At 38.5% G+C, this 18,993-nt stretch overlaps 2 protein-coding genes across 5 annotated transcripts in view; both read right to left on the bottom strand.

The window, feature by feature from the left end:
• Positions 1-202: 202 nt before the first annotated feature.
• On the bottom strand, positions 203-10,883 carry washc2c (WASH complex subunit 2C). 3 transcript variants are annotated; one of them, XM_008321891.3, is made up of 31 exons: positions 10,729-10,883; positions 9,499-9,642; positions 9,245-9,409; positions 8,663-8,731; positions 8,333-8,500; positions 8,142-8,235; positions 7,990-8,051; positions 7,846-7,899; positions 7,662-7,766; positions 7,421-7,505; positions 7,158-7,217; positions 6,892-7,037; positions 6,721-6,811; positions 6,550-6,603; positions 6,265-6,456; positions 6,022-6,179; positions 5,818-5,928; positions 5,288-5,380; positions 5,074-5,175; positions 4,850-4,957; positions 4,584-4,747; positions 4,336-4,459; positions 3,762-4,178; positions 3,506-3,679; positions 3,235-3,321; positions 3,076-3,150; positions 2,847-2,906; positions 2,234-2,458; positions 1,430-2,131; positions 1,178-1,349; positions 203-1,065 (listed from the first exon to the last, which is right to left on the bottom strand). In XM_008321891.3, the coding sequence occupies exons 2-31, from the start codon at positions 9,640-9,642 to the stop codon at positions 920-922; spliced, it is 4,407 nt and encodes a 1,468-aa protein (XP_008320113.1). In that variant the 5' UTR covers positions 10,729-10,883; the 3' UTR covers positions 203-919. The 3 variants fall into 3 exon arrangements, with proteins under 3 accessions (XP_008320113.1, XP_008320115.1, XP_024916508.1); XM_008321893.3 differs by lacking the exon at positions 2,847-2,906; XM_025060740.1 differs by lacking the exon at positions 4,850-4,957.
• A 562-nt stretch (positions 10,884-11,445) lies between these two features.
• The window catches only part of slf2 (SMC5-SMC6 complex localization factor 2), an 8,832-nt gene continuing 1,284 nt past the window's right edge, over positions 11,446-18,993 (bottom strand). The window contains exons 2-21 of one of the 2 annotated variants that reach the window (XM_008321888.3): positions 18,951-18,991; positions 18,348-18,838; positions 18,124-18,246; positions 17,802-17,847; positions 16,471-17,618; positions 15,854-15,933; positions 15,671-15,781; positions 15,419-15,586; positions 14,932-15,037; positions 14,764-14,851; positions 14,537-14,678; positions 14,237-14,324; positions 13,928-14,104; positions 13,718-13,812; positions 13,522-13,609; positions 13,248-13,370; positions 12,929-13,006; positions 12,756-12,842; positions 12,304-12,372; positions 11,446-12,139 (exon numbers count right to left, since the gene is read on the bottom strand). In XM_008321888.3, coding sequence (XP_008320110.1) covers positions 12,077-12,139; positions 12,304-12,372; positions 12,756-12,842; positions 12,929-13,006; positions 13,248-13,370; positions 13,522-13,609; positions 13,718-13,812; positions 13,928-14,104; positions 14,237-14,324; positions 14,537-14,678; positions 14,764-14,851; positions 14,932-15,037; positions 15,419-15,586; positions 15,671-15,781; positions 15,854-15,933; positions 16,471-17,618; positions 17,802-17,847; positions 18,124-18,246; positions 18,348-18,838; positions 18,951-18,991 — 3,412 coding nt within the window. In that variant the 3' untranslated portion in view covers positions 11,446-12,076. The remainder of the gene's footprint in view (positions 12,140-12,303; positions 12,373-12,755; positions 12,843-12,928; positions 13,007-13,247; positions 13,371-13,521; positions 13,610-13,717; positions 13,813-13,927; positions 14,105-14,236; positions 14,325-14,536; positions 14,679-14,763; positions 14,852-14,931; positions 15,038-15,418; positions 15,587-15,670; positions 15,782-15,853; positions 15,934-16,470; positions 17,619-17,801; positions 17,848-18,123; positions 18,247-18,347; positions 18,839-18,950; positions 18,992-18,993) is intronic. The other variant, XM_008321890.3, reaches the window with a different exon arrangement.

Here is an 18,993-nt window from a genome sequence, read left to right as displayed (position 1 = left end):
CCAATTGGCATCGCGGGAGGAATGACGAGTGTATTTGTTTTTCCAGTAACATTTTTGTTACTTTTAGTTGAGTTTGAGAAAAACAATAAATCGATCCATAAATAATAATAATAAATAAGCGTTATTTTCTACTGGGGTTTTTTGTATTGACTAAACAGTAAGGAATATTCAACCTGTAACGCCACCACTACATGTTGCCAAATTCTGCATACAATTGTTTTATTGTGATCTACCATTCAAAAAGGAAACTTTTGATGATTAAATGTAAAAACATATTGCATACTTTGCGTTAATGAATAGACAAAGTAAAGTTTTGAATAAATTTTGTGTTCATCACAAGCATTGCCCGGTGCATTTGTGTTGAGGACTAGATTGCAAATGCAGAAAGGAACCCAGGAAATAATGACACGCATTCAAAAAGCATAAAATGTTTCCTTTAGTCATAAAAATTAACTATCTTTTTATCACAGCCAAAGTTAAGAAAATGATGACTCTTATTAATAAAAACATTGTCAAATTTCCTAAGACACAAATGAAACAGATTAATTTCTAACAATCATGATATGGCACAAACCCAAAGACATGAAATCTCAACTAGGCAAACAAAATTAACAAACAGAACAATTTACTGTTTATTTCTGCAGGCGATGAGGCTAAGCATATTGCTTTTAAAGTGCTATCATGTAAAATAAAAACCATAATCATGACCATTAAATGAAATTAGTGATTTGCAAAAATGCTGCCAGAATAAGAGTTGGACAATTTCCATCTGCCAAAAATATGCCACTGAGTTCGTATCGGTTTACATGAATAAATACTCTACCAACAAGTTGATCTCCAGTCTTCAAGTGATCGAAATAGCAAAAGTACTCATTTATATTTAACAAATGTACAAGTTTTGCTTCTCAGAAACAACAGTTCAGGTCCCACCAAGGGCGTTTAGTGGATCGTCAAATATGTTGCTGGAATCTGTCGCTGCAGTCGTGTCCTGGGCGGGTATCGTTTTCTTAGATTTATTTGAAGCCTTTGAAACTTTCTTCACTTTGCTCGATGAGAAGATGTCATCTATGGAGAACAAACAACATGGGCACAATGTTGAAAAAAAGAAAAGAAAAAAAGAACAAAACAACAAAGACAGAAAATAGACAAAAGCAATGCTGTTTCTCAAAAAACTCACCCATGTCATCGTCAAATATCGACTTGGCCTCTGGCTTTGTCTTGAGTTTCTGCTTTGGTTTGAAAGTGTCTGTCAGATCAGCAAAAATGTCTGTGTCATCATCGAACAAGCTGAAATCTAAAGGCTTCTCTTTGTGCTTCTTTTGAACTTTAGGCACAGTAGTTACTTCGTCCTAAGGGAAAAAAAAAGATTCAGTAAAAAGTGACACAAATGACAACTCAAATGATAACCCTCAATATGAGACATGACTACCTGGAAAATTTCCTGCTTGGAAAAACTACTACCATTCTTCATTTCTTTACTACTGGTCGATGACGGAGTGGAACTGTTGCTGACACCGAATATGTCCTCGTCATCATCGTCGTCTTCCAAGAATTTCGACTGCTTGGCTTTCTTGGCCGTCGACCTCGGTTTGGCTGGTTGAAACAAATCATCCACATCGTCATCAAAAATAGACTGGAATGTGCTTTTGTCTTTGTCTTTTTTAGCAGCCAACACGCCGCTGCCTACAGGTGGTGTCTTCGCGGTTGACAGTACGGTGGGGGGTGTGTTTGTCACCGACGTGGCCTCAAACAGAACGTCGGAGGCAAAAATGTCATCCACATCAGAGTATGCCAACACTTTACCACTGGGTTTACTGGACTCTTTCTTTAGAGCATCATTCGACTCTGGCAATGACAAAACAGAAGGTCTGGGGGATCCTTTCAGGACAGTGTGCTGAGAAGGTGGGGAGGCGGCCAAGACTGTGGGCGTGGAAGAGGTGGAAATCGTTGAACTGCTACTCGTCTGGCTGGCTCTCTCTGGTAGACGTGACTCTGAATCAGACAGATTGGGGTTTGGACCTGACGCAGCTGTACTTGTGAAATTGTCTCTGTCGTCGACTGATCTTTGTACAGCTTTCTGTCTTGCAGCTCTGGTCTGGGGTCTGCGCTGACCAGCACCTTTGGTGCGACTCTGCAGGACAGAGGACACAACAGTCAACAACAGCCACTGCAACACATCAGAAATTCAAAGGTACTTCAAAATGACTGAAACTAAATTTTAAAATAAACCCACTTTCTGTACACTCTGCAGTGTCGTGACCTGGACTGGGGTGTCAAAGGTCACTCCCTCACTGTCTGTCTGAGCCCCTACAGGAGTTGTCACAGGGCTGGGGCTCAGGCTGGAGCTTGACACACCGGAGGAGGAGCTGGGATCCATGCCAGGGAAGACACTGATGGCACCTGGCAAAGTGGGAACAGCACCAGGAAGCATAGCAGCAGGATTGATCTTGAGACTTGCCTGAATGGAAAATAAACAGATACAAACACGGTCAAGACCCAGGCTTCTGATCAGATACTCAGAGAGTACTACACAGCTTCTCTTCCATGGAGTAGTTGAATCACATGAAAAAAGCTCAATGAATGTGAAATGGACCAAGAAAATGGAAAAGTAAAAAAAACAGTGAAATTCATAAAGCGATTTAAGAAAAAAGTCATAATGCAAGCAAAAAGAGAATAATATTTATATTTACTGCCTTAGAAAATAGATTTTCTATTATTTTAGTGTAAAGGCTATAGAAGTTTCAAAGAAAAGGTGAGTTTGGGGAAAAAAAGTCTTTCTTCAGAAGAATTCAGAGTGAAATGTGAAAAAGGAAGAAAAACTGAGATTTAGTTAAAAAAAAAATTACTTGAAGTTTTCCAATCCTTGATGAGGAAGCTTTAGGTTTTACAGGACTTGGTGCAGGTTTCTGTGTGGTTAGATTACAAAAGGATCATCATTTTATCTTTTAAAAAAACCCATCTCTGAACAGACCTTTTTCATATTCTCATGTAACAGATGCACCCGTGAAAAAGAGACAAATGATGTTAACACAGCACTTTGTCAGTGTGAAGACTGAAGAAGAAGAAAAGACCCACCTCAGTCTCTGAGACAGGTTCTGGACTGGCCAGCGGTGCTTTGTCAGCAGGTTTACTTGGCTTTTCTGCAATTTTCTGTAAGACAAAAAAGAGATCAGTCCAAACACTGTGTACATAGCTGGGATTCTGCTTTATAACAATGATTAAAAATATTTTTACTGGAAGAACTTTTGGCTTGGGGGAGCTGAAAAGGTCATCTTCATCGTCTTCTGCAAACAAATTATGTGCTGCTGCCTTTGGTGGGCTCTAAAAAAATAAACAAAGTGAAGTCTTAGACCGTGGGAATATGACAGGAAAATTTGTTTGTTTATAACATAAATCACTGATAAAACCCCCCCAAAAAACTACACTTTGTGTAGAAGAAGTGATTTTTCTCCTAATGCGTGACACAGACAAGAACAAAAGAAACAAATGTGACAACAACACTGACTTCAGCTCTCCCTGAAGTGGCAAAGAGACCGGCGTCGAGGTCATTGTCTTTCTCATGACTGTGGCTGAACAACTCCTCGTCCTGGAGAACACCCGTGCTCTTTGTCTGTGCTGGCTCCACCTCCTCTTTCTCCTCCGCCTCCGCCGCCTCCTCCTCCTCCTCCTCTTCTTCTTCCTGGAAATATTACAAACATTAATGATGCAACTTAATCCATTCCTCACATGCTACACATTCTTATTTGACTACAGATGCAAACCTTGGGTGTTGTTTTGCTGGTGGGTTTACCAGGTGTGAAAATAGAATCATTCCACTCGTCGTCGTCTTCATCTTCAAACAGACCAAAAGCCCCTGATCTAGATTTTTCTTCCTTCTCCTCCATGACAAATGGGGGAGGGCTGGGCTTCAAAGGGAAGTCATCATCTTCTTCTTCTTCTTCATCCTGTATTAGGGTTTTTGTCTGCTTTTCAAGAACATTAATGCCTCCGAAGAGACTAACAGCCCTAGCAGGCTTCTTTTTACTTTCTCCACTTTCTCCCACAGGCATCTCTGGAGACTTTGAAGTATGTGGAGTCAGCTTCTCCTGCTGCAAAGACTGGTTTTCTGTGGGTACATGTTCTACTGTGTCTGATTTAGGCATCTGGGATGAGGAAGACTTGGATGCTGAGGCTAGTGTCTGGAAAAACAAAATAATTTGACTTTAGTCTGGAAAATGACAAACACACACACACAGAAAAAAAAAACTTAATTTCCTGACTCCAAGAATTAAAATATCTATCTATCTATCCATCCATCCATCCATGCACATAGCAAAAACAGAGTACTTTACTCACTTTAGTAGTTGGTAGTGCAGTATTTGTGTTGACATTAAAAAGGGTTCCTTGATCTTCGTCATCTTCATCATCACCACCATTATCTTCAAACAGTAGTGCAACTGGCTGAGGGTTTTTCTGAGTACTAAAACACATAACAATATTATGGGTTAAAAATTATGCATTTGACAGTAAGGTTGTATTTATTCATCATTCATATATCAGGGAATTCAATGCAGTGTCATTAAAAAATGTTTTGCTTCAAATACCTTGATTCTTTTGTTTGTGCAAACAGTTCATTATCATCTTCCTCCTCAAACAGGCTGCTGCTGGGTGTTGTTTTGGTACTAGTGAGACCAGAGGGGGCGCTAGCACTGGCCTTCATTCCTCCTGAGTTGGTCTCTGATGTTTTTGTAGCACCTAACCACTGATCCTGTCGTAAAAAAACAACAAAAACAAACAGGCATTGTATGTATCAGTATCTAATCAGAAAAAAATTAAACAAAAGAGATAGCGTCTTTTGAATGTCATTCACCTCATCATCACTGAAGAGGGAGCTAGAGACTGCACTGCTGGTTTGCATGGGTGAGGTTTTAGATGAACTAGCTTTTGGTTTAGATTTAACCGCAGAAGCAAAGAGATCCTGCAAAAAAGAGCCAGATTATATGAATAAAATGTACTAAAGAAAAGAAAAACAAGCTTCCTTTAATTAAACGCTAATAAAAGAATTTGAAAAGGTATTTGTATCACAGTTTTTACCTCTTCTTCATCGTCATCAAACAAGAACACAGGAGCTTTGTTGGTGTTGCTCTGGTTTGTAGGTTCAGGCTTCGATTGACTTCTTGGGATGGTTGGAAAAGCCTACAAGAAAAATCCACAGAATTATCATATGTATTTACATATATATACTTATATAGTTACATAAACATAACATACATCTATGTAACTATACATATATAGAAGGGACTCATACTTGTGCATCTTCATCATCAGAGAAAAGACCCCTGGTCTGGGGTTTCGGGGATGGTTTTGGAGCAGCTTTCCTAACATCTGGAGAAGCACCGTTCTGAAACAGAAAAGAAAAGAAAAATATAGTAAAAATTATACTCAACTCTGTGTGCAGAATACTACTACACAAGGCTGGACAATATATGGAGTTTTTTCTTCTGAAAACAATACATTTATGTATCTGAAGGAAATGCTGTACTTGATCATAATTTAATTTAGGTGTATTATCATTTGTTAAATGCCCGTTTAGTAGGTAATAAGTTGGTTTTATTTACAAGTGCATTTATTTATATTAAAATCACTCTGTTATTTAGAATATATGGCTTTGCTAATTATTGTTACCATTTTATTGGACAGAAATATCGAAACGTATACTGTATGAGATTAAGGTGAAAAATGACGAGATATGATTTTCCATATAATCCAGTCCAATACTGCTATGACAAATCTATTTTTTCCATGAAAACACTGCAAGAGACAATGATGAATTCAAACCTCCTCAGATTTTTCCGACTCCTCACTGGTCGATTGTCGACGCTTTTTCAGGCCTTCGCTGAGGAGACTTTTAGTTCCAGGTCCAAACATGGAGATGGCCCCAGCTGGCATCTACAATAAACCATGAATTAACAAAATGTTAAACACGACACAAAACACTGAAGTAATACAATTAAATAGTCAACTGATAAAACAAAAAAGTACCTTCTTCTCAGGCGGTTTAACTGGTTCTGCAACAACCTCCTTCTTGACCTGAACTGGAGTTGTTGACTTAAATTTATCACCGAATATATTGCCATCATCCTCATCATCTTCATCAAAGAGGTCAACGGTTGTCTTGGATTTAGGTTTCTCCTTTACAACTACATGATGATCAGAAAAACTGGGATGAAGAACAGACCTGAACGTCAGCTTTGGGCCTTAGGGTAGAAACTTCTACACACTTACCAGATTCAGACTTTTGTAGACTTTTTCCACCAAAGAAGTCGTCGTCCTCATCCTCCTCATCAAAGAGTCCTCCACCACCAACAGCAGTCTTTTTTTCAACTTTTGGAGGAGCGCTGACCTTGGAATTCGGAGTTCCGTTCTCCTTGCTTCTAACAGAATCAGAATCATTCCCTGGACTGAAGAGGCTGTTGGCTGTCAGAGGAGATTTGTGTCAGGACAACAAACCAGAATTTATTTTTACCAAAATTCTATTCTATATCCAGTAATACATTTGAAAATTTCTACCTGGAAATATTGAAACGCCACCTGTTGGAATCTTCTTTGCAGATTTCCTAGGTTCTTTGAGAAAAAAGTTTTTGTTTAGTTTTTATATTTTTAGGAAAATGTGGAAATTAAAATACTTCTAATCATCATCTCGATATCAAACTGTTATAAGACCCTCAGTGACTGTGTTACCTGCTGTTGTGGCTGTGACTTTCACACTTTCTTTTACAGGTTTCTTTTCTTCTGGTACAAAAGGTTTTGGTGCATCATCGAAAAGGTCCCGCTGAATAACGTGGAAAAAAACAGAAATACTTGTGTCTGCATTTCTACATTCAAGTCATCAAGTGGAAGCATCTGGCGTACCTCGTCGTTGTCATCATCAAACAGGCCCTTCCCCCCACTAAAGAGGCGGCTACTTCCTCCAAACGGGGAAAAGTCATCGTCATCATCGTCATCGTCGATCTCATCCATCTTGGGTGGTTTGAACATGTCGTCACTGTCATCTTCAGCTGTTGTGACAACACAAAGAATCTCCATGAAAAAAACACACACACTGAGACTTTGGGATGTTGTGGAAAGATGAACTAAAATATGGCTGGAAATGCACAGGTTACTGATGTGAATCCTACCCTGGGTCTTTGAGGGCTTTGCTTCTTTTCTGCCTTTACTTTTCTTCTTAGATGACAATGCTTTGAAGACATGGGATGGCAGAAAGAAAAACACCCATGAACATGCACATGCAGTGACAGCAGTCATTTATGAACTGCCTACAGAATGACTTTCAAATGCAAAAAAAACCCCAAACTTGTTTACTTCAATCACAGGGACAAAAGAAGTTTGAAGGTGAGATAAAATATGATGTTTCAGGCTGATGGGAATGACTAGGACTTACAGGCACGATCTCCCTCCTGTTTATGAACTGGTTCACCTCTGATCCGAGCTGCCAGCTCATCAGCAAATGATATTGGACCCGAGTTCTGTATACAAAAAAAAAGGATAAACTCTTGTGCATTTTATGGGTGGTAAAATAAAACACATTGTTATTTTGTGAAATTAATCAGAATAAAAGGTGTAAAGCAATTAAATTAAATTAACATTAAAGCATTCATTCATTAACAGAAGGTACACAGTACCTTCGGGTCGTGGTCGTCATCATCCTTGTCTGATTCTCCAAATATGTCCGAATCCTCGTCTTCCTCTTCCTCGTCGTCATCTTCGAAGCTCAACATAGATGATTTCTGAAAAGAAGAATCCAAAATTATGCTCACAAGTCACAAATATAATTATAATCCAAACGTCACCTGACTTCAGTCGTACCTTTTTGAAGATGTTGTGAACCTGGCCTTCTTGAATAAAATCTTCATCCGAATGCTAACGAACATAAAGAGGAAAGTGTTGGCTACGGCTACACTCAAAAACATTGGCAAATATTTACTGAAGATTTTGAAAAAGAAATCTTACTGTGGCTTCTTTGCCGTCGTCACTTTCAATCACGCTGTCTCTGTCACTGTCTACTGACATTTCTGTAATGAGAATCAAACACATTAAGAGAAATTAAACATGGACTGTAATAGATCGTGGACAAGCAAAAGGAAGGAGCGTGATTACACTACCATCACTGGAGAGGTCGCCAAGTCCAACATCATCCTGTTCCATGAACGCCTGGGAACCAATCAGATAGGGAAGTGGTCTGTCCACATAAAGATCCTGTGTAGGAATAAATAACAAACAAATTAAAGACATGCTCGAGATTCATTTCTGTCACATTTGTGTATTCACTGAAGTGAAAAGCTTTAAAGCAGACCTTAGGTTCCAGGATGGCCTCTACTCTGCCCGTGACCTCCTCATCCTCTGAATCCGAGTTCCCTGCCTTGATGTCCAGATGCTCAAACGCCGACTCCAGCACTCGTAGACCGTAATTTACAGCTTCCTGCATCTTAGGGATCAGCTCCGCCTCCTTTTGCTCCCGGGTCTGTCCAACAGAAAAAAACATTGATTGACGGATATGTGTGGAGAAATACAAGTCTTGAGCCACAGAGGAAAAAAATCTCTAATAAAAGCTGTAATAAAAAAGTCAGCCTTTTGTGATATAATTTACAAAATCAGAATAAATAAATGATTCCCCTCGTCATACCCGTTCCGGTTGTTTCTCCACAGCATCAGTTTTAGGCAGTGGTTCTTCGACTTCTTCATCACATACTCTCTGCAAAAAGGAGTCAAAACAACAGTCAGGAAACAAATGTTACCATTCAATTAGCAAATAGTTAATAGGCAGGAACTTTGTTTTTTAAAGAAAATATGATCTTTAAATTTAAAGGTTATAAAAATTAAGGTAGGTATCTGTTGTCATCAGGGAAGCCTCAGAAGAACTCCTCATGATTTGAATTTAATGGCAAAAAAGCAGCTTTCTCACCTGATGACAGTAAAAACTCTTTTGAATACTTTATAATTTTATATAAATATGAATAGTTTATCATTTTTGGTCTTTGCGAACACAATAGGACAGCAGTTTTGGTGGTTACAATTTAAAGTAAATCAGAGGAAAAACCCCAATGGGAAAGAAAGAGGAAGTAAAAGTGAACTGTAAGTGAGTTAAAGCCGAACTAAATGGTACAAACATTCATGCTCTTTATAAGAAGGCCTGAAGTTAAAGAATGCAACTACAGATTCAGAAAAATGTTGTCAGAGTGATAAACGGAATGGAAGTACAAATTACATTTTCTATAAACTGTGTATTGGAGAGCATGAGGAAGTCACTGAACACAGAGTGCAGGCAGCTGTCTGTAGCCTTGGTGTCACGGATGAGGCCATCCAATTGTTTTTCAATCTCATGCGTCTTTGACAGCATTTTGTGAGAGAAGTCTTGCAGAAACAGGAAGAGCTGAAAGAGACAGTATTTGTAACAGTGTCACTTTCGTTACACCAGAGCACAAAACACTGCACAATGTTTTAGCATGAATAAAAACTCACCCCTGAATCTGCTGCCAAGGACCAGCTGGCACTACTCTGCCGCATTTCTTCCAACGTCCAGGGTCTCTCCCATACCCGGGCATCTTTCTCCATGTGTTCACTCTGGCTGGGACCATTTGCTATTCCCCCCGGAAAACCGCTCATCTGCAAGAAAGACAATTGTTTTTTCAATATCTGTTAAAAAAACAACACACATGAAACTCTCAACATCTTTTATCAACGGCATTAACAATTTAAATTGAATGTGAAGTGTTTGAAGAGTAAAACAGTTTGTCTAACACTGTAAAAAGATTAAGGCAACAATATGTAAAGACAGTCAAATGTAAATTGGCAATGGTAAATCATACACAGTGTTAATGATTCAATCTTTAAAACAAAGGAAACTGATGAATGCACTGGAAATTATCTAGCGGGGAAGGAGTCAAGGACATCACAATAGGACCATTCAGGGAAAAACAATGTGATTGAACTCTTGTCCTTTGTTTAGAGGCTTTATTCTCCACCGTTAAAAATGCATGGGAAAAAAAACTTGAGCCAGCTGTGTACTGTGACAAACATCTTGCATATTTCAACCCACTTCTGGAATGTAATAAAGTACTGCCAGAAACCAGAAAGGAATCCAAGCCTGCAATATCAGATTAGGTAAAAGTTACTGTCATTGAAGCACAAGTATTATTAGTGTTCCATATAGGAAGTTATTTATGTTGCAGTGCTCTAGTAGGAGTATTCTCAGAAAATACAAATTGGGTCACTGTATTTAAAAGAGTAACTGGCGTATGGTTTATAAAAATTGAACAAACACCAAATTTACTACAAACGTCAAGTTTGTGTTGACAGAAAAAAAAAACGAGCGCTCACTTAAACTTGACTTGTCGAATGAAGTCTTTATCTGCCCGTACACATGAAATGGCCAGGCTTTGGGACGAAGACACGAATTGTGAATTTTAATGCAACTCTCCTGTTTACTGATGCAGTTTTGTTGTCGCGCACTCGCGACACAAGGTTATTCAGCACACGACGTCCAAAATAATCGCAGAACAACTTGTTGGGTCTATAAGCAATTGTCTGATGTTATTTTTTGTTTCGTTTCACATTAATACAGACTTTCCTTCTGTTTGACTGTTGTGCTAACAGCTTAGCTCGACTCAGCTAACCAACACTGACGTTAGCTTTAGCTGCTGCTAAAAGACAGACAGTAATTACTTTCAAAATTAATACCCTCAGCCATACCTTGAATCAGCTGCAGGTCCACGACGGTCCACTGTCTTCGCGAGCGACGTAAAAACTAAGATCGATTATGCTAAATGTGGCCTTTCCCTCATTGGTCTTCTGACAGGTCAGCCATGTTGTGTCTGCAGACAGTCACCTGACCGCCGGTGCCGAGGCACAGTCAGAGTGGGGCGGAATGGAATAAACCAATGACTTAGAGACTGATCTAATAAGTAAATACATTACAAAAATGTACAAACTAATACATATATTAACAAATAATTTTAAATAACTAATAACGGATATGCTAATTAGGAGAATTAGCCATTGTTTTTGTGAAAAGTTGTCATTACTCACATTTATTTTGATGTTGCCATTGCCTTTCGCAGATGGCAGAATATGCAGGAAGTGTTTTTGAATAGCTCCCCTGCAGAGGGTGCTAAACTTAACGGGGTGGTTGCTATCTGCGAAATAAGGAGTTTTCATTTAAGTTTAAGGTCCAGACATTTTAATATAAACTTTTTGAAATAAAAGCACTATATACATTAATATAATAATTTAAGTAAATTGTATTCTTTATCTGAAGGATTAATTTCTCATCATATTGAGGATAAATTTGCTATAAAAAACGAAAAAATTCTGGACTCACTGTTCAGGACTAATGTAAAATACAACATATATATGCAAACATATATATATCCTTGACATACACACACACAAACACAAGAGTATTTTGAATATATGTATTAATTTTATTTTTTAAATTTGGCAACAGCTAAAAAAATACTTCCATTTCAAAAAAGACATTCTGGACACAAATGTAAAAAATATAGAGCAGAATATAGTATAGTAAAGTTGCAGATTAAAAAGCTTTTTTCACAGTCAAGAAAAATAAAATATTACGAATTTTAGTACCAGTAGTTGAGTTGATTCCTGATACACTAGAACAGAACTGTGTCCATTCATATTATTACAAACTATTTATCTATGCTTCTATTGTCAATAGTCGTCTGTGGAATTATTCATATATTAATATTAACTGTAGACAAGAACAATCACCTGTCTAGTAGCTGCTCTGACTTAGAAAATCTATTATTAAATTAGGAAGGAATTGGACACACCACTGAGGATTTGGGGGTCAGTGAATGCCATATTAATACAAATATATAAATATTGGGACAGATTTACAGCTGTACTTACAGTAACTCAGCAACTTTACAGTAACTCTAACATTTACAAAAAAATACTTTTCAACATTAACTGTGGTCCTAATGCAGCCCATACTGCATCTCTAAACACAAAGCTTATAACATTTGTCTTCTTCTGATCATTTCTTTTCTTGAGACTCTTCCTCCTTGTGTACTTTGAGTCATAGACCCCCGTGTTGTGCTCCTCTTGGTGAGCGTGGTTGCCAGTAATCATACAGTTTATCCTGGGGTACAAGAAAAGTAAGAGAGAGCAATGTAAACAAAATTCCAGGTTCTGTTTGTATGACATCTGAATGAATATTAAGAGAGGAACATGTGGATCTGTGGGACAAAATCATAAACAGAAAGAAAAAAATAATATTTTTAGGGGTTTGTGTGTCTACTGTACATGAAGGGGCCTGGTCTTCTGAAGCACCATCTGCCACCTGATGTCGATTCTGGCCACTAGATCCTTCACCTTAAAAAGAAGAGGAGAGATGACGTAATGTAAATCTTTGAAGTACAAAAAATGGTATTTTTGTCTTGTGGTTTCCAAAGTAGGGGGCAACCAATGATAAACTAAATAAGTTTTAATGGAGATTTGAAAACATTTTTGAATGTGTTGACTTGGGGTGAGGGGCTCAACAATGGTCCTATCTACCAAGAAAATTTACTTGTATAGCTTAAGTGGACTTTATCATTTGCTCCATAAGGTCTTATTTATGTCAAATACTTTGTGGAGTCTGAAAAATGAAATAGTGCTTAAAAATGAACAGTGCTTAAAATTATTTTTATGGGTTACAGCTGCAAGGAAAATAAGCCTTGCAATGCAATCATAAATGTATAATCTTTTCCCCTCACTTTGCTCCGATAGAGACATTTCTCACTCTCCCTGATGTCACATTTCACACAGCTGTCCAACTTAGAGCACAGGCTGTGTAGATGCTCCTGGGAACAACAGATAAAAAGAGAACTTGAAATGAAAACAAATATTCACTTTCTCAAACAACTCAAGAAATTAGACCAGATTGCACCTTCTGTTGAGCTGGAAATGCATAAAAGTTGGAGGCCTCATTTGTTAGTGTCAGAAGGCTGTAGCAGAGGTAGAAGGACTGAAAAAGACAAATGATATTAAGTAACAGCCAGGTTAATGTCGTATTCATCCAGAGTAGTCTGTGACATGGCTATGACACCTTTAATGTTGCTGAAAATGAAAGTCTAATTCTCTTTATTTGCTTTAAATATGTGACTCGTCTGCAACTTTATACATACTGTAGATAATGTGGAAGAGGCAATGATACATTAAGATAGTTAAACATGACCATATTGTATCCACCGTGCATGTGTCCTCACCTGTTGGTCTAAGGAGGACATGTCCTCCTTTGTATCGTCCTGATTACTGCTGGAGGAGCTCAACATTCCTTTCAGAATGGTGGAGGGTCGCATAAAGGGCAAGTATTGCTTAAGCAAAGAGAGCTGCAAAATCAAGACACAAGGTAAATTAAAATAAAGCCACTACAGATTTCATATATTTCTAAATTAAAACAGAATTTATAGACACATAACTAGACCATGCAGCCAAAAGAGTGTTTGCACTTTTAAGATTTATGGGGATTTTAAGATTTACCTGAAACTCTGTTCCAGTAGGTTTGTAAGTGCATTTTCCATTGATAAGCTTTGAGATCATAGACAGACTTAGGTGCTGGCGCAATTCCCTGGAAACATGAAAAAAAATTTACTTGATTTGATTTAAAGCAGGTATTATTAAGATAATTTTGTGTTCAGCTATGTGATTTAATATGAGTAAATGCAGTAACACTTACTTTCCACGTTTACTGTTAGGAAGCTGTTGAACTAACAGGCACATGTTGTGATGGTCGTCTGTCAGATCAGTAAGAGCTGAACACATTTTCGGCAGCTTACAAGAAATGAATGAATTGATAATAAAACATTTTAACAGCAGAAGTAAAACAGGTATAATTTAGAGATTAATCATGAATCACTATGTTAACAGACACATGTTATGGACATACCATAGCTTCCCAGTCCCTAATGTTGTTGATGAGTTTATACTGCAGAGGGAAGAGCTCCACACTGGAGTGCAGGATCAGTTGAGTGTCCAGGCTCACTTTCCCCAACACAGTCAGCAGCAGCAACAGCTCATCATCACTGTAGGCCCGTGGACAGAGGCCCATACACACAGAAAGATACTGAAGAAAAGAAAATCACAAAATCATGTGATCCATAGCAGGTATATTATTTAATTTATACCTTTCCAGTAGGTGGCCACAGGGGAAACCCATGTGTAGATAAAGAATTATTGGTTTATAAGGTTTTCCTACCTTTAGGATGTTGTCGTAGTTATGTTCAGAAAAGGTGTTCTGTTCATTTTCATGAGAAGGATTTTCATTTTTAATACACATGTCTTCCCTGAAGAAAAACACAGAAATTCATAAGCTTTAACACAGGAATTATTCTGTTATAGAACAGTTTTTATTTTATTTTAAACCAAAGTACTTCATAAAAACATAGGGCAACAGTTTGATTTCTTTTAAATCTTTAAAATTACATGAACAAAAACTCTACCACAGTAGACTACTAATACATGAAGGGAATCCAATTTGTAAAATTATACAACTTACAGCAAATCAGCTTCTGTAAATGAAGGCTGCAAATTTTCAAAAGGGAACAGAGAAACAAAGGAAGCTCCCATGTTCATCAGAATCAGTGTCACATCAGCCAAACTAGGAACCCACACTTTAAACTGCTGGTTTCCATGTTCCACTGAAAATGAGACACATAGAAACTATTGCTGAAATGGCAAAAAAATAAATAAATAAATAAATAAAGCATTAAAATAAATCCAGACCAATTTGAGCGGCAGCAGTGCAGGCGATGTCACTCAGAGCCTGAAGGATCTTCTCAGAGATCAACCTCTCGGGGTGGACTGACATCATCTGACAGCACCAACAAAGAGTTTGTGTCAACTCACAGAACAAGTATCAATATTCATATCATACTGATGTATGGAGTCTACCTTGAAGAGAAAAAGGCTGACTTGGGTTGGACAGGGTGAGTGACAGTCATAAGCTTCTTGAAACAACCCGATAATCACATGTGATCTGAACTGAGCAGGACTGGACCTGTCGGAGGACAGAGATTGTGAGGAAAAGAAAGAAGTCTCAAATCAATAAGTAGTGTTAGAAATACATGGAGTTTTACCTGCCTTTCACTGATGCTATTGTCCATTAGGCATTATACCCTGGTGGGGCAAACTTTATTTCTATAGAATGTCATTATTAAGCCTACATAATGCTCAACATTAAGTGCACATTTGGAGCCCTTCATACATCATCTTAGTCATAAACAGCATAATCATTCATAAAAAAGGAAGATGAGCAGGAAAATGTGGAGGAGAAAAAATAGAGGAGTTGGAGAGGGAAAAGATGAAAAACACCAACAACAAGGAAAATACTACAAACCTTAGTAGTTCTGCTGTTTTACCTCTGGTATAGTTCACTCACCAAAGAAGTGTTTTCTGTGCTGCCCCCTGTGGCCTAAGGATGCATTGCCTCAGCTGTAGTGTATCTGGGTTGAAAATGCAACCACATTTTTCCAGATTGAAAACTGCATCTCCCGGAGGAACTTCTCTGATGGCGGTGGACATCAGCGTGTAGTGCTGCAAAAACTCCCTGGTGAACACATAAAATGACAATGAATGCAAGTTTAAGTTCACTGCTTCTCCAGGATGTCACACATGCTACAGGCGGTCTTACTGTTGCTCAGTGGTGATGGGCTGCTCCTCCTCCTGAGCTTCCTCATATTCAGCTATTCTTAACAGGTCATCTCTACACGTAGATAGAAACTGCTCCTCCACTTCTTTGGTCCTGTTTAAAAAAAAAGTTAATTCCTCAAATGGTCAGCTCCAGTATTTCCAAATCAAATGAGAGTAGTCGTACCTTTTATTGGTGGCAAACTCCCGCACAATCTGGTCGATGTTGTTCTTGTACGAAGCTGGTTTAGCAAAAGACGAGGACGACTGCAACAAGAAACATTTTTTAACCAACTATTCTAAGAGGTCATAGTTGTACATTCATTAAGCAGTGATGGCCCACCACGTAATTATTGCTGTCAGCAACTGCTTTAGCTCTGTTACTAATTGTCACTGCACCGTACATTATGAACACGCAGTGTTTTTCGACCTTAAGGGTGCGACTCCATATGGGGTCACCTGGAATTCAAGTGGGGTTGCCTGAAATGTCTAGTAATTGATTTTTTTTTTAAATATTTAAGATGAAAAATATTTTTTTCAACTAATTATTATTCTGCACTATAATACTTTCAAATCTTCACTGTGGCCAGTCAAGGATCCTACAGTAACTCTTTATTTCATAATTCATTGTTTGATCACATTTTCAGCCTTGCTGGTCTCACTGTACATACAGTATGATTAGGGAAAATAAAATGTTACTTTATGTGGTAATCTGGCTACTTGGTATTTGCAACACAGTATAACAAATATGTAAATATTCTAAAAAAAAATGGAATGACAAGCCAAAAAGATTAGGGAACTTACAGTTTTTAACTGCCTACGGGTCCGAGGTCTGTGGTTTCCAGGTGTACTGGGCTCTGAGAAGGCTCCTTTCTCTGGGGTATCTGGAGGTTTGGCTGCACGCTCCATTATCTCCTGCAGTGAGACCAGTTGCTCCTCTTCACTGCTGTGGGAGCTTTGAGTTGAATCCAAATCTAGCGCCAAACTCCAATCCAGGTTTATGTCCATATCTATGGAATCATCTTCTTCACTCTGTGTATTCTTCACTACTGAAGAGCCATGGGTTTGCTGTGATGTGACAGCATCAGTGTCCAAGGTGACATTGTTAGAAACAAGAGCCGTTAGTTTTTCACATCCTCCATGATGCTGTCCTGTTGCAGTAGTGACAGGTGCATTTTTGACTTCTTTGAGATCAGAGCGGAATGCAATGTCCTCAGGTTTTATCCGCACTACAGAGACAGTGGGTACACGTGAAACAGAGACTTTGGCGTCCTTCGACCTGGTAGAAACCTTGACTGTGCAGTTCTGTGTTTTATCACATGAGGATCCAGGGGCTGAAACACTGGATTTAATTTCAGTGCTTTTCTCTGGGATAGAGGATTTAACTGTTTTTTCATCCATGTTAGATTTTGAAATCTTATAGCTGTGAGTCACGGGATCAGGGGTGAAGAGATCCATGAGGTCGTTAGGTAATACACTAGATCTATGTCGCCGGGCAGTTTTGGTTTGTTCGACCCGAGAACCAGAATTAATTTTTGAGTCAGATTTCGAAGCACTACTCACAGTCTTACTTCTTTGAGTTGTTGCTGATGAAACTGAGGGTTTACTGACATTAACTTTATGGCATAATAAAGTGCTAACTTCTGTGCGTTGGTCATTTTTGTCTACTGACTTTTCCAACCTTTCCTCAGGAGACACTGACGGTGACAATAACCTCACAACATCACTGCGAGATAATCTGACATGTAACTGTTTTATGAAAGGTACAGGCGTTGACCTGGTGGGCTTATACCTGCATGACTGTCTCAAAGATTTTAACTGGTGAATGTCTTTTTTGTTTGACTGTTTTAAAGTTGAGGAATCCTTGGATGCTGGCACTGGTGACGCACCCAGTGGTTCTTCACAGTCATCAGACTCCCTTCGTCGCTTGTGAGACGAGCCATTCAAGATCTCTGCGGCAAAGAATTAAATGACATGTTTGTTATTAAGATTACCATTAACATAGTATCTTATCAGGATAATTAATAAAAACAGTTTAAATGCAAATTTTCATTTTTAATACTTGAAAAAGGTGTCACACATTCAGTTGCATATATAATGGTTGGGTGAGAAATTCAAATTAGAAAACAAAATACCTGATTTTAGCTTTGCACTTGAAGATGTTGGTTTCTTGCGATGGTGCTAATAAAAAAAACAAACACTTTGTCACGTCATTGAAGGCAGTTTCTTTTGTGAATTTGTTGTAGTAATTTAACCATTTCTATTCATGTCGTAAGCCATAACAGAGGAGAAAAATACAAAAACAAGTAGCATTCATTATTTCAGTGAACAATCACATTTCAAAAAAATAATTAAAAAAATAAATCAATTAATATTATTGATAGAATACAATTTGTGTGTTTTTCTTAATGTCTTGCTTAAAATAACACCACATCCTTCACAGGTAATGAGCTTTACCTGGCCAGAGTCTCCTGGTCTGTGAATGGGGGTTAAAGATCTGCTGCCAGAGCAGTTGGTACTTGGAGAAAGCTTTTGGCAATGTGAAGACAAAGTTGGACTGTGAGGCTCTGAGACCCTCATCTTTAAGAGACAATGTTAAAAAAAAAGTCAATTAAATGTGACATAAAGATATTAGTTTAACAAGATACTTTTAAACACAACAAAGAACCAGATAACAATACCTTGTTGGAGCTGCGATGTTTTTCAGTTTCATTCTTACTCTTTGAAGAAGACATAGTGTCCTTGTGTTTGTGGACTTTATCTCTCCTGGTGTTGAAGGATGGTGTGTAGTTGCTTACATCCCTCATGAACTGAGTGGGTTTTTGGTGAAGGTTAGCAGTTGGAGTTGGAGATTGCGGCCCGCTCTCCGAGCAATCTGAGTCTGAGTGGATAGGTTGAGCACTAAATGAAGGCGGTATGGAGGACTGCTGTCGTGGACACAGTCTGTATTTCACGGGATTGGACCTATTCGTTGATGTTGCATTAAGGGTTGGACTGCCTGATGACTTGACTAATAATGAGGAATGAGCAGAGCGCCTACAAAGGCCCTCTTTGCTCCCACCGTAGGTGTCTGGGCTATGACAGGGTAACTTTTTCCTAGGTGGTGGATGAGACAGTTCGTTGATCTCAGGTGGTCTCATTGAAGTCTCCTGGTGAAGAAACAGAACCTTCCCTGATGGACAGAAACGAGGAGATGGACACGGTTTATCCTCAATTCAAATTTTTATAGTGGCAAAATGTGAGCTACCATGTAAAATCAAATGTAGATGTAGAAGTGTGGCAACCTTTAACTTCTCTTGTTGGAGACATATGCCCTGAAAATGACCT

Source organism: Cynoglossus semilaevis, chromosome 12 (assembly GCF_000523025.1).
Source record: "Cynoglossus semilaevis isolate Cse_v1.0 chromosome 12, Cse_v1.0, whole genome shotgun sequence".
NCBI lineage: Eukaryota > Metazoa > Chordata > Actinopteri > Pleuronectiformes > Cynoglossidae > Cynoglossus > Cynoglossus semilaevis.
This window is presented reverse-complemented; position numbering and strand designations above follow the sequence as displayed.

Bases quoted from the DNA above. Each gene is read 5' to 3' on its own strand.
- washc2c (XM_008321891.3), bottom strand. From the start codon at position 9,642: ATGAGCGGTTTTCCGGGGGGAATAGCAAATGGTCCCAGCCAGAGTGAA. The intron at 6,457-6,549 runs GTAGAAATTTTC...CTCCTCTGACAG, and splicing joins TGGCGTTTCAATATTTCCAG to CCAACAGCCTCTTCAGTCCA. The intron at 2,459-2,846 runs GTAATTTTTTTT...TTTTCCATTCAG, and splicing joins CAAGGATTGGAAAACTTCAA to GCAAGTCTCAAGATCAATCC.